We start from the raw sequence: 14,600 nt of genomic DNA on the forward strand, positions 1-14,600 counted from the left end.
CAATAAATATACACTGTGTTTATATGAAATAAGAATCACATATCCTTTCCAATTGGGAATTCTCAGAAGTTGAGCTTCAGGAGGATGCAAAGTGGAACCTAACCAGGCTGTGGAAGCAGGAAGCTTCTCCATACAGCCTGAATTTACTGGCTTGGGATATCTCTTCTAGAGTGTTTAGAAAGGTCATTTGCTGTCATATGTAAAGAGAAAGCACCCAATTCCTTAATCCAATCTGAGCAGTAAGGGAATGAAAACGAAGGGTACGCTTTCTGCTGGAGTTCTGACGGTCCTGGTTTGGGGATGCATGCGTTTCCTCTCTTCTTCCTCAATGGGGCTGGGGAGGGGAACCTCCTTTGTGCTTCCTTCTCTCACACAATGGGATCCTTACAAACACATCTCTTGCCTATGGTGTAGCAGTCCCTCTTGTTACTGAGGGAGAGCTGAGTGTAGAATGTGGTGCAGATACATGTCAAAATTCTGCCATGTTCTTTCCTAACAATGGTGAGAGCCTCTAGGTCTCAGTTTCTCTGTACAATGGAGGGGCTCTGGGAATGGGGAGGTGGGTGTGACTTATGGAGACTCTTACTCCAGCATGTGGTGAACAGAAGAATTTTTGGAGGAACAAGAATCTCTGAAGGGGTCAGAAAGAGTCTAAGCCCAGAATTACATGCTCACTTCAAGAGCCCATGTTGGTGAAGTATTTGCCAAGTCCCAGTGTTAGATTGCCTCCTCTTCCTCCAAAGACAATCTTTTCCTGCAGAGCTCCAGTTCTGAGCCCTGGCCCTCAGGGTACCCACCCAAAGCCCGGTTCTTTTACCAGGGCCTGACAGCTTCAGAAACTGAGGGAAGAGGAAGGAAAAGGAAGGAGGGCTACAGTGATTTCAGAGTTGGCCTGGAGGAGGGAGGAGCATTTCTTTACCTGAAGGTGCCAGCCTCTCCCCTTGTTTGCTCTGAGATAGTCAGTTTCGCTCCTGCCAGGCACGACAAGGCTACCCGCTGGGTACTACCTTCCCTTCCCCAGACCCCGACACCCGAGACAGACCAACGCATGGCAGGACAGCTGGAGGTGGCCGTGACTGGGCTCCCTGCGGGGCCTTTCCTCTGCTGGGCTCTGCTGGGCTTTGTGTGCCTGAGTGGTGAGGAGAAGCCTCAGCGAGAGATGGGGGTGGGGTCCTGACTTCCGGGGCTCTTTAAGGACTGCCCAGTCCCTGCGGTGTGGGCTAGGGCTGCTTCTGGGGCTAAGGCCGAGCCTGCTGATCCAGGCAGGGGTTGAGGGCCACCAGGGCAGAGGAGAGGGGCGCACCGGCTGGCATTCCTTAACCACGGCAGGGCTATTGTCTTCTTTTCTCCGCCAATACATCCTCATACCTGGCCCAGTCTTGGCCCTTTTACCCACAAAAATCCGGCTGGGCTGTGGGCACCTCCCTCCCGGAAACATCAGGTTTCAAGAAGGAAGGAGGGATTGGCTTGAGAAGAGTGCACTGTGGGGAGAGAGCCCCCAGCTCTTGATGTAGACGCTGAAATATAGGCCAGACCTTCCAGATCACCAGGATTGTGGTTCTGCCTCCCTCTCCATCCTCAGTTCCAGGGATAGCTGTGGAGGTGAAGGTACCCACTGAGCCCCTGAGCGCGCCTGTGGGCAAGACTGCTGAATTGAGCTGCAGTTACAGCACATCAGTGGGAGACAACTTCGCCCTGGAGTGGAGCTTTGTGCAGCCTGGAAAGCCCATCTCTGCCTCCCATCCCGTGAGCTGAGAGTCACTGTGACCCCAGTGGGGTTGGCCAGGAAGAATGAGGGCTTGGGGTGGGGGTACATTTGGGGATCAGTATTGCTTGGATGAAAAGGTAAGTGGGCTCTTGCTAGATCTTCTCAGTCTGTGTGACCCTATATTATCCTTACCTCTCCCATGGCTATATTAAAACCCCTTGATAGTGAAGTCCCAGTTGGAATTACTGAACCCATTGAGGCTGAAGTGTTGCTGATTGATAGGATACATTGATGTTGCCCCTTAATAGTTCAGGCTACAGAGTATCAACCTCCTCCACTAGTGCAAGTGAGTGGACTTATTCCCACTTCCATGTGGAAGCACTGTGGAATGGGTGCCAGAGAGAAAGGGGAACATATGCATGTCTTCTGCCTCTTCTCAGATCCTGTACTTCACCAATGGCCATCTGTATCCCACTGGTTCTAAGGCTGAACGGGCCAGTCTACTTCAGAACCCCCCCACAAGAGGGGTGGCCACCCTGAGATTGACTGATGTCCGCCCCTCAGATACTGGAACCTATCTCTGTCATGTTAACAATCCACCAGATTTCTACACCAATGGGTTGGGGTTAATCAACCTTACTGTGCTGGGTAAGGCCAACTGGGGACCCACCAGTTAGCCGTGTACTCTGAAAGTGTGTATAGGTCCTGTTAACTCTCCCCATATCCTGCTTTCCAGCTGAAGGACACAACTGCACTGGGGACCTTAAAAAAAATCCCCCTTCTGAAGACTTCTAATCTGTATAGTCAGTCATACTCTAATTCTGCCCTCCACAATGTCTCCTCCCTTAGGGCCCTAGTAACAAAGGGTCTGAGAGAAAAAGCCCTTCCCTTATATGGGGTCTGAGTCATACCCCTACCAGCTCCATTAGCCAGGAACCTCCCACTGATAGTTCAGATTTGAATTCTGTCCCTCCCAATAGTCAGTGGCAGAGAAGGAGGGTAGCCATGAAAGGAAGAAGTCCCCTATCACTGTGCACCACTTTGTGTTCAGAAATTCCATCTCACCCCAAATCACAGCCTGGTCAGAGATGAGCAATCAAAGAAACTATTAGAGGCAAGAGATGTTTAGATGGAAAAGATAAGACCAAGGAGATGTTGTGTGACTGCTATATTCAAATATCTGAAGGACTGTCATGTGGAGGAGAGATTTTAATTTCTCACTGTGGGCCCAAAGGAACTGGAATCAAAGGGTAGATATTATTAACTTGGACTTTGGCTCAACATGAGGAAGACCTTTAAAATACTCAAAATTTCCAATAGTAGAAATCACTTCCTGGGGATGCAGTGGTGTGTGGAGAGAAATGGACCATTATTTGGCAGGGGTATTAAATCAGGAAATGTAGCACTTAGTTGGTGTGAGATTAGAAGATTGCTGAAGTAGTTCTGTGATTTTTGCAGTACCCCCCAGTAACCCCTTATGCACTCAGAATGGGCCAACCTTTGTTGGGGGCTCTACTGAACTGAGATGCTACTCTTCTGAGGGAGCTCCGAAGCCAGTGTACAACTGGGTACGCCTTGGATCTTCTCCTACACCTTCTCCTGGTAGCATGGTTCAAGGTAAGGGCCCAGGGACTCAAAGAGGGAACTGCACACCTGCACAAATGTGGTCTCTAAATCCCATATACCCACATTACCAGTTCTATGACTATTGAGGATGAGACAAACCACTCTACCTTTTCCCTGTCTCTTCCCTATATTATTCCCTTTCCGTCTGTCTTCTGCAGCCTGTGGCTGCATTCCTGGGAGTTATTTCTCAAATTAAATATTTTCCTGATATCCTGAAAGAGAGTAGAGAGCAAGGGGCATTCTTATGATTCCTACTTGTCTACTTTTGGGAGATTTTCTAAAGGGTCATGAATCACTTCCAAACTTCCTAGAGAAGAAACTGAAGCAGAGTGGAATGGGCTGGCTTGAATCATTTTAGCTGGTATCTTTGGAAGAGCCATATAGCTAAAAGCCTTAGCTTCTCAGTTTCCTCTAGTTGCCAGATCTCTCCTAATAGCCCCAGCTCCTGCAAACACCTTTATCAATCCAGGACCTTCCCCCCCATCACTTCTTGATGTGTGTTCTGCTTTCTAAAGCAAGAGTTTAGAAAAACACTTGGATCAGTTTAGAGCCACTCCAGAGGATACAGTTTTTAGCAATTAATCCTTTTTACCCCCAACCAGGAACCTGACCTTAGCCAATAAGAATCCAACTTCAATTCCATCACCTTCATGTTTGTGTAGTTTCCCTAAGCCTAAAAAGGTAATTATGTTAGGTGGAAAGAGCCCATAAGTTGAAGTGGCTTTGGAATTACTCTCTAGAAATTATTTACTTTCTGAGTCTGATTTCTCACCAATGGTATCAGGTTGTTCCTCTTTAGCAGGACTGCTGTAAGGATAAAATGAATGAGCTTTCCTCATAGTAGGTGCTCATCCAGTTGACTGAGGTGACACACTTCCTTTTTTCCCTCTAGATGAGGTATCTGGCCAGCTCATTCTCACCAATCTCTCCCTGACCTCCTCGGGCACCTACCGCTGTGTGGCCACCAACCAGATGGGCAGTTCATCCTGTGAGCTGACCCTCTCTGTGACCGGTAGGGAATGCTCAGCAAAGGCCAGACTGAAAGGCTTGGGTTGGGGAGGCTGCATGAAGTGGTCTGAGGATGAGTCAAGAAGTTCTGAAGCTCTGAGGGCCTTCTGTCTTCTTAGATTCCTCCAAAGGTCGAGTGGCTGGAACTCTGATTGGGGTGCTCCTGGGTGTGTTGCTCCTGTCAGTTGCTGCATTCTGTTTAATCAGATTCCAGAAAGAGAGGAAGAAGAAGCCCAAGGAGACATATGGGGGTAGTGAACTTCGGTGAGCAGGAGGGCTAGAGGGTGGTGCAGAGAGGGAGAAAAGGGTTTGGGTTGAAGGTGGAACCTTTAGCCCTCAAACTCTGACACTGTTAGAAGTGTTAGGGGGTAGGGATTACTGCTCGTTCCTGGTATTTAGTGGTGGCAGATGCAATATAACCTATGCATGAGTGTGTGTGTGTGAACAATGTGTACAGGGTGAAGGAGTTAGTTTACAAGTTGGGACATGGATGACTCAGTTTACAGGACAGCCTGAACCCTTCTCAAATTTAAAAATGTTTACTCTTCTGTTTTTAAGGCGTGTGTGTGTTTGTGTGTATGTGTGTGTATTTTAAATGTATTGGATTTATCCTGATCACTTAGCTGAGTTTAGTTCTGTGTGGGGCAATCAGGAAAAGAGCCCAAAGCTTCCTCTGTCCTCCACTTTAGCTGGACCAGAATAGGAATCAGAGCAAAATTTCTTCAAATGTGGTCCTCAGGTTACCTAAAAAGGTATCACCAGGAACTTATTAAACATTCAATTTCAGGTCACTTTCTATCCCTCTTACAGTAAAATTTCTGGGTGAGTGTGTGTGTGTGTGTGTTGGTGGAGACAGGCCCTGGAATTTTCATTTTAACCAAAAGTTCCACAAACAATTCTCAGGCATAGTAAAATGTAAAAGTTCCTGGGTTACAAGACAGCATTTGTCTGGAGGTTGCTTCTAGCTTCAGTAAAAATTTGCTTATATCCATCAGGGAGGATGCCACGGCTCCTGGGATTTTTGAGCAATCTTCTATGAAGGTGGATTCTAGCAAAGGGCTCCTTGAAAGGTCCCCATCTACCAGTACTGTGACGACCACGAAGTCCAAGCTCCCTATGGTTGTCTGACTTCTGATCCCTGAGGGCAGTGAGGGGGAAGATCAATAATTAAAACCTTTGGGTACCATATTGTCTCTTTCTGGCGAATTTCTCTAGGCGGCCCAAAGAGTATTACTAGTAAGGGAAGGATTGGGCTTTAAATCCCAGAGATGATGCTATAAGCAGGAAGTTTGGTTGCGTCAAAGGGCAGATTTCAATCTAAGGGTTTCTCCATCTCACTTCCCCTCTGCTTTTTGGCTTGATCAAATGAGATTTGTTCAGGCTCCAACCGGTGGCCTTGTGCACCCAAACTCCCTCCCCTCCCGGCACCCTCTGAACACTTGGACATTCCTCTTTATTGTTCACATTCCAACCCAGAACGGTCACATGCACACACCGAGATTAAAAACCTTCCGGCCACAACCCCAGGAGCCCGGCGGGGCCGAAGCCGGAAGGGGCAGGGGCGGGGCCGCGGAAGACTCCTCCTACCGAGCCTCCAGGCGCTCGGCGTTTGCGTAAACAGGAGAGCTGGAGAGGCGGCTCTCAGGGTGCGCTGGGGAAAAGGAAGGGAACATGACAGGCAGGTGCGGGATAGGGACTTCCCTTCCGATCAGAGTAAGGGGCATCCGAAACCATGTAAACACTTTTCTCCCTTCCTCATGTCCCAGATTTAAAGTTCTGAGGCTAGGCTGGGGCGGGAATCGCACAGAGACGCAGGGCGCCCCCTATCGCTGCGCACAGAACCAAAGGACTGTTATTATTTTTTTAAATTGAGTGTACTTGGGCGACGCTTAGGGCGCCCTCCGCAGTGCGCGCAGGGAAGCGCACAGAGGCTGCGGAGGCAGAGCTGCATGCTGGGTGCTGGGAGAGGTGGGCGAGAAGCAAAAGGAGGAAAATTTGGGAGTGTGGGGTTTGGGGATCGGAGGGGGAGGAAGGGCGAACAGGGACCACGCTAGACTGGAGGGCTAACTAAAAGGGCACGGACTTGGCGACTCCGCGAGGAAGCCTGCCTGGAAGAAAGAGTCTCTGGGACGCAGGGGGGCTCCAGAAGCTGGCAGGCTGGTGGGGAGGAGGGGATCACAAACACGGTAGGGAAGTCTTGTCACTGCGAAGGGGACACGGCATCCATCTCTCCTTGGAAACTGAGGAAAGAGAAGGTCTGAGAACCTGCCCTCTCCTGGAATTTACTCTCCCCGTCCCTTCTACCTTTCTGAACAAGGATACCAGGGCCTGGAGTGCCAGGGGTCCCTAGTCACTCAGACGCCCCCCCCCCCCCCGAGCCAATGAGCTGAAATGAGCCCCGAGAAAGATACGTGAGTGAGACCGGGTGTGTTTATAGCCCTCGGCCGGGCTTGTGCGGCCAAATGAGGGTGACTGCGTGTTTGCGTTAATCCAGGTGTGACCCTGTCGCAGCCTCAGGCATGTCAATGTGTCGGAAAACCTGAGGGTGCAGGGTGCACGTTCCCTGGTTGGGAGTGAGTGAAGGCGGACAGGGGAAGGGTTGGGAAATTGGTCCTCTCCTCCCACTTAGCATTCCCCAAAACCTCTCCGCTTTGGGTAGTATTCATTACCTTCTAAAATGTTCATTTCTTCTTCAGTCCAGGGCGGGGCAGAAGGCAGGGTGGAGAGGGAGAAACAGGTGAGTTCTCGGAAATCTCAGCACCTTTAGCCTCCTCCAACCCACCTCACCTGGCGGATTTCTACTTCCCACCCCCAGCTCCTTCCACATCTTTCTCTACCTTCAGCACGCCCTTAGTCTTCCCTTGCTCCTTCTTAGGAGCATTGGGAAAGAGGGGCCTCCAGCTCGCAGCGCCCCTCCAGTCAGCCTCACCTGGCTTAGTCTCCGCTGGGGCCGCCGCCCGCGCCTCCCCGGGCGCCCCCAGCTCCGCCCGGTCCCCCAGGACCCGGGCCCTTCCGGCCGTGCTCTCCGCTCTTTATCTTCTTCCGCGCCATATGGCCCCGGAAACTCGCCTGGATTTTGGCAGCGGCTGCATTGGCACCAGGATCGTCCAGTGGGATGTCTAGAATGTCGTCGTCCGGCTTGGAGCAGGCGCTCTCCTGGGGAGGGAAGGGGTTCTTATTGGCGGGTCAGGTCGGAGACCCAGAGAGGGTAGGTTAGGACCAGAGTCTCGGGAGATTGAGAGCAGGACTACTGGGGTAGCAGATGTGGAAGAGAGGAAAGCCACACTGGTGTGTTTCTCCCTGGGCAACGAAAAGAGGAAGGTTCAGGGCTATGATGTGGGCACAGTTATGCACTCACCTCAGGAAAGAAATACATGGTGGGAAGGGGTACAAGAAATCCAGACAGCCCAAGTGAGCCAAGGGCCCATTACCAGTGGCCAATTTAGGGGCGCTGCAGAATTGAGTGGACCGCGGGTTTGGAGGAGCAAAGTAAACAGGCATTCCCGGATGTGGCCACCCATCCCCCTGCTTTTAAGGGCTGCCTCCAATTCAGAAGGGGCCCTTCCCATCCTAGGATTTTCTGGGGATTGGGTACATAAGATTCACCAGGACAGCCTTTTCCTGAGTAGACTGGTACCAGAGCTCAGCTGGAATTAGGGAGAGGATGGGGCCAAAGCTCAGTGAATCTGCCTCCCCTCTACCCCCCCCCCCCATATGGGTTAGAGGCCAAGAGACTGTTTTCCCATGGACTGTTCACTTTCCCACTGTTCCCCAGGTTGACCTCACAACCTGGAATCTCAGAATAAGTGACAGACAAAATCTATCACTTAAACAAACAAACAAACCAACAAGGAAAAGATCAGCAGGAGCAAGAAGCCCTTTCCTTGGTGTGCTCATTGGAAGAAAGTAATTAGGACAATAGCTACCATTTATGCACGTATGTTGTTCCAGGTGGAATAATACAGTGTTTTACAAGCATTATTTTATTTAGCTTTCAAAAATAAAGCAATGACGTATCTTTTTATTATTACCCCAGTTTATTATGATAAAACTGGCGATTAGTTTAAAAACCTATCTGGTGAAACAAAAAAGCAACAAACAAAGAAAAAACCTATCTAGTGTCATACAGAAAGTTATCAATGGACCAAAAATTCGAACCTTTGTATATCAGGGTCTAGAGTGCATTTTTAACCCCCACTTAGGATAAGCAGATGCAACCCAGAAAGCAAACCAAGGCTCTACCACATGCTGTAACTGTGTTGTCTTGGGCAAGTTATCTAATCTTTTCTTAGTTCCTTCATCTGAAAAACCAGGATAATAATATCCACCTCTATGGGTTGTGGGGAAGAATAAATAGCATGATATGCATAAAGTTTCTGGCACAGACTAGTTGCTCAATAAGTGGTAGCTATATGTTATGATTGTTTTATATAATATTATATTGATGCAAAATAATTGCTTCTGTATGCCCAAAGTGGTCATATAATAACAATTTTACAAAGTTCACTCTAATATACAAATACAAGCCACATAATGTTTTGGTCAATGACAGATCTCATATATAATGATGATACTATAAGATTATATCATTTAATGTTGTCATAATTATCTTCATTGGGGTAATTATACTATATATTGTTTGCACAATTCCAATGACACATTTTTCAGAACCTGTTACCATCATTATGGAATGTGTAACTGTAATCTGACCATCCCATACCCAAAGTAGGTTTCTGTCTCTCTCATGGCCTGCCCTAGCTGACAGAAGAAAGAATTAAGGAATTGGTATAATGAATTTCAGTGGTTAGGCTGGAATAGAGAAAGTCTCAGTATTTAGCCCCTTTGTGGCTTAACATGACTTATGGCATCAGTGTGGACTGGGATGCTGATGATTACTGGCAAGTTAGAAGACCATTTCTCCTTTGTTTTGGCCCCATGGCTTCTAGGAATGTGTCTGAGGACATGCATTGCTCAGACAGTAGCTGATCAAGGTCTCACATAAAAATGGTAACTCAGTTCTACTCCTGCCCCCTTCTGGTCAGTTATCTAGTCTTAGAAGTCAGGCTTCAATGATCACTGTCCCAGACAGGTTGACCCAGGAGTACATGTTTAAATTCTGTATGCCCTTGCCAGGGTTTCCCAGGCTGTCCTCATTTCGTGGGCTTTCATGGTTCTTCAATTTGTGCTGAGATGTTCACAATCCATGGATATAAATACAATTTCAAGGAGTTACCAGGCGGCTGGTATTGTGTAGAGGGGCCCTCTTTTTGTCTTTCCTAAGTCTCAATCTCTCCCTGACCTTTTATTTTTTATTCACATAAAATCTAAAACAACTCCTTTGGGTTCTTTGATTCTCAGAGTTCAAGTCTTTCTTGGAATATTCTCCGGGAACAGTGAGACTTCTTTTCAAAAGGGGGCAACAACTATTAAAAAAAATTCCAGTCCACTAGGCTCTTGGGCCTTGGCAGTCATGGAGGTGTGGGGAAGTTGAGTGGAGCAAGGGTATCTTTCTCCAGTCTCCCAAGACCCCACCTGCTGTCACCACCCACCCCAGCTGGATCCAAAATGGAAACCTACCCCCAGAATCAGCTCCCTCTCCCTCAAGCTGAGTTCTCAGGATAGAGCTAGCTTTGAGGTGGCCTGTTCCAGATCTGTTCACAGATCTTCAGGGAGAGTAGTAGGAATAGGGAAAAAGGCTCATTGGTCACAGTAAGCGGGTGCCTTCCAAAGTCAAGACTGATGGTGTATCCCGGAGAACTCTGTATGAACTGGGTAACATTTAGCAGGAGATGTGAAGGTGGAGCCATGGTTTCTAGTCCCACTGGGCACATCATTTTCCCTCTAGGAACCTTATTTTATTTTCAGCCACAACTAAAACTTGGCTGAGATGAATAAAGTCTCCTTGAGCTCCCAAATCCTAATAACTATAAGAATTATTCCTGCTGGGTGCTTATTTTGTGTCAGGCCCTGTGCTCAACACTGCACATTTTACCTATTCAATCCCAATTTTGGAAGTCTGGGAAGAGTCTCAGGGATATTTTGTAAGTTCCCTGAGGTTGCACAGTTGATAAACAATGTTATGATCTGATTCAAGGCAGGCAATCATTTTATGAATTCAGCTGGATCAGGTTGACTAGACCAAGCAAAAGAAAGGAGTAGGATCCAAAATATGTTCCTCTGCTTTTTCATAGTAAATGAATGCAGGAAAATCATATATATATTTATGAATGATTTTAAAAAAATAAGGAGATCTGTCCTGTCCCCCCCGCCCCCTGCCATTTGTGTATCAGCCTTGTGACCAAGAAGAAAGAAGGAGGAAAGCTAGTGGTCTTCCTGAAGACCAGGTGACCAGGTGAAGTGGTCATGAAGGAGTTCCAGAATGAAAAATGAAGAGGCACACTGACTGTTTTCTGTACATATCACAGCTCCCTCCTAGCATTGAGCCCAGACCTCCAAAGAATTGGGTAGGAAAATGTCTGGCCCCAGCCCCATCCTTCTCTAACCCTTCACCTCAGTGTCCGTCCCTTTTCCCTCTTCCTGTTGTCCTGCACAGTCCAAGTACGGTGCCTGCTCTTGCTCGTTCCTTTGGCCCTGAAAACCTAAGACATGAAAAAGGAAAGTTCCTGTGTACAGGGTGCACTGGAAGAGGTGCCCCAGAGCCTGGGTCACTGGGATCAGTGTATCTGCCACCTTCATATTTTTTGGGTGGGTGTCCTTTCCTTTTTTTAGGAGACACTGAATGCAACCCTGTCTACTAGTCCTTTAGATGTTATCTATCAACACCTGTCATCTGTTACCTAGCTAGCTATTTGCCCTGCACAAATGGCTTCCTGGGCACTCACAAGCACCACCCAGGGCTGACCAGGGCCTTCAGGTGGATTCCACACCCCTCCCTTATTACTTCTGCAGACACAGGAGGTGACAGGCTACATTCCTTCCCTGCCTTCTTGGATTCTTTGTTCTTTCCACTGACCATGCCTCCTGCTTTCCTTTCCCTATCATTTGGATCTTCTCATCTTATTCCTTCGTGCTCAGCAATACCCTTCCCCCACTCACTCAGATCTCTGAATCCATGATTCATTTATTTACTTTACTTTATAAAACATTGCGGGTTGAGAGGTTCTTCCTCAGTGGATCCCAGAAACCTCCATTTCTCCTTTCGTAACCATAAAAATTGTTTCTTGATCTGGGGATGGAGTTCAGTGGGAAAGCCATACTTAGCATGAAGGAGGCCCTAGGTTCAAACCCCAGCACAGTAAATACAAAAATAAATAAGTCCCTGAAGAATAACAAGCAAAGGGAAAACGATGTTATCAGTGTTCTCCAGGGGGCAGGACTGTATGTGATTGACATGTTTCTTTTTATACTTTCTCTGTTCTTTATATTTACTATTATGTGCATGTTGCTTTTATAATGAGGAAAAGACAATATAGTTGGAGAAGAGGTCAACGTATAGCTATTTGAATGAAACAAGGCTCTGCTTGAATCCCGTCTCCATATCCAGGAGCGCTGCCTCCTTGGGAAAATAATTTCTTGAAGCCTCAATATGCACATCTGTGAAATAATACCTACCTCACAGAGTTGTGATGATTAAATATAAAATGTAAGGTTATGGTGAGTAATCACAAACTGGCAGTTATTATGGATACTAATAAGAGTTAAAATCACAACTACGACTTGCTTCTAAGTTTTTTCAGCCTCTTGATATCCAGACATCTCAAAGTCTCACCTCTTACAGAACTGGGGTATTCTTTAATTCCCAAGCTCATTCCCCTCACCTTTTTGTACACTATGGGGTGTGGAGAGGACAAATCAATTAATAGAATACGAGGACAAGTATTTCTCTATATGTAGGGGATAAAATAAATTTCTATGCGCATGATCACTGTACTCCTCTAGTGACCAGGAGTCAGTTCCTGTGCCGGGTGCTTGCATACAGGGTCACCTTAACAGTAATCTACTTTTGCATTAGGCACTTGCTACATCCTGGTCTCCGTGTGGGCGCTGACAAATTGCAGACGCTTCCTTTCCTAGCCAGCAGGGCTCTCTCGCGGTCACTTCACCCAGCCCCCTCAGAGTGAGAAGGCTTTGGGGGCCGGGCCAACTCCTCTCCAGAACCACACTGACTAGGCTTTTTGCTGCCCATCCTCACTACTAAGACCAGTATGGACCGATTACCTCCATCTACATTGTGCAGGGACTTAGGCGATCTTCCGAGGATCGGAAAGATCAGTATGTCCACCCACCGACAACAGTGCCAGTGGGCTATTATATGGTATAGGGAACAAATGCCAGAGGAGAGAATTCGCCGCAGCTTCGCTAGGTGACGATTTTCAGCTTCTCACAGGAGGAAGTTCCTCCTGTCGTCTAACCTGCAGTTTCTCTGCTGCAAAGCCCTGCCCAGCTGGAAGTCCAACCTAGACTGCTTGGCGGATGGGCGCTCAGACGCCCCCGCTAGTTGGGGAGCATTTTTTCCTAGGGCTTTCGAGTGAGGCGAGCGCCTTCCATCACCCATCACCCACGTCTCAGCAGGCGTCCTCCTAGGTCTTCCGCACCCACTTCCATCCTTCACTCACCCTGCAGGTGGTTCTCGAGCTCTCCTTGCCCCAGACCAAGCTGAGTGCCAGTTCCCCAGGCCCTCTGACTTACCGTGCAGCAGTCCATGCTAGTGTTGGGGGTCCTTGGCTGGGGTGGAGCCTGGCGCAGGGCGGGGGTTGGGGGGTCTGTGTGATGTTGGGTGGCAGCTCTTGGGCTGTCCGAGGCCGGCGGACCGGCGCAGAACCAGCGGCTCTCCTCTCAGGTCCGGTCTCCCGCGCTCAGCTCCGCTCGCGAATGTAACCTGAGCCCTGCTGTCGTGAAGCCAATCAGGAGACGCCTTCAGCAGGGTGGGCGGGGAGAACTGGAAGGAGGACCACTCCCTCTCTCCGCTCTCTCGGTTCTCCCCGCCTTGCTCCCGCTCCTTCCCTTACCCCTCCGCCTACTCACTTCCATCCATTCCACCTACACACCCCACCCTCCCAAATTCAATACCCTTGCTTGCTAAACCTTGGACTGCCAGGCAGATGTTTGCCGGAGTAGGCAGAAGGAGGCCTCCGACATTCCTAGCACAGACCCACATCTGGGCACATCACGCCTTCCTGGCCATAGATAGAAAACCACAAACCCCCTACCCACCACCCTCCACTTCCACAACTTAGCTAGAGCCCCAAATATGGCTCTTCTAACTTCCCTCCCCCTCAGTCCGCAAAGAAAAGCTCCAGAGACGTGTGGAAAAAAAAAGTCCCATCACCACGCCTGCTAGCCTGCTATGCAGTGAAGTTGTTGGTGAGCAACTTGGTGATGAACACACATCAACACAAAAGTTTACAAGCCCCACCGGTACAAATATGATACTCCCCCAGGCTCACTAAGATATGCCTTTCTTCCAACAGACAGACACTACAAAATAACCTGCAAAAACAACTACACAAGCCTTGTACACACAGCTGTGCAGATGTAAAGTATATACAGACATCCTATGTTTTGGGTGAGGGCACTGTGTATACACACACATAACAATCACCCTACTCAAGATGTCTAGATTACAGTATGTATTATCTGTATATCCATTCACCATCTGTTATCTATCAACTGTGCATCAAACAAAATCATCTACATACAACACCAGTTTTGTATGTATTTGTATATTGGTACAAACTTTGAAGAAACACCTTTTACCCCCTTTCCACTCCTCATACCAGACTCTCCCTTTTAATCCATAGCGTCAAAAGAAGACAAAATTTAACTACCCTCATCCTTGGTCCTAGGAAGAAGAAAAATACCGCAAACCCAGTAGTATACAGAATTGTCAAAAATTATTGGCCCTTTTGGTCCATGATGAGAAAGGCTATGGTATTCAACAAGGCTGGGAAGGGGAGATGTGGAAGCACATCTCCAGGGACGGTTTGCTACTTATGTGGTAACCCACCTTTCCCAGCTTGTCAGGGTACCAGAGCTGCCATTGTGACATGTTGTGTGGGTAGGATGGACCATCTCTGAGAAAACTAGAAAGTCTTTCTCAGCTAAGATCCCAAAGGGAGGAAGGAGAAAATGATGAACTACTGCTCAGAGTAGAGGAGGGGGAAATGCACTGTGGCTCTGTTGGGACAGGAGACCCTGGAACAGTGTTCTAATAAATCTACAGTCATTGGCCACCCACAGCATGGCTGTTACATGCTTCCTTCCCACCCAAATGTTTGGGCTGGATGTTTTCTTTACC

The 14,600-nt window shown here is 48.2% G+C and overlaps 2 protein-coding genes across 2 annotated transcripts; one reads left to right on the top strand and one right to left on the bottom strand.

Annotated features, from left to right (window-relative positions):
* The first annotated feature begins 133 nt into the window (after nt 1-133).
* Nucleotides 134-7,385, top strand: VSIG2 (V-set and immunoglobulin domain containing 2). The gene is made up of 8 exons (XM_081281581.1): nt 134-1,136; nt 1,583-1,746; nt 2,149-2,356; nt 3,167-3,325; nt 4,227-4,346; nt 4,462-4,606; nt 5,338-6,597; nt 7,266-7,385. Exons 1-7 carry the CDS (start codon nt 1,049-1,051, stop codon nt 5,468-5,470), a joined length of 1,017 nt encoding a protein of 338 aa, XP_081137707.1. The 5' UTR covers nt 134-1,048; the 3' UTR covers nt 5,471-6,597; nt 7,266-7,385.
* Nucleotides 7,272-13,296, bottom strand: NRGN (neurogranin). Its single transcript, XM_081281582.1, has 2 exons — nt 12,992-13,296; nt 7,272-7,498 (listed from the first exon to the last, which is right to left on the bottom strand). The coding sequence occupies exons 1-2, from the start codon at nt 13,004-13,006 to the stop codon at nt 7,277-7,279; spliced, it is 237 nt and encodes a 78-aa protein (XP_081137708.1). The 5' UTR covers nt 13,007-13,296; the 3' UTR covers nt 7,272-7,276.
* Nucleotides 13,297-14,600: the final 1,304 nt, after the last annotated feature.

This window comes from Spermophilus citellus (assembly GCF_964194105.1).
Source record: "Spermophilus citellus genome assembly, chromosome: 2".
In the NCBI taxonomy this organism is placed as follows: Eukaryota; Metazoa; Chordata; class Mammalia; order Rodentia; family Sciuridae; genus Spermophilus; species Spermophilus citellus.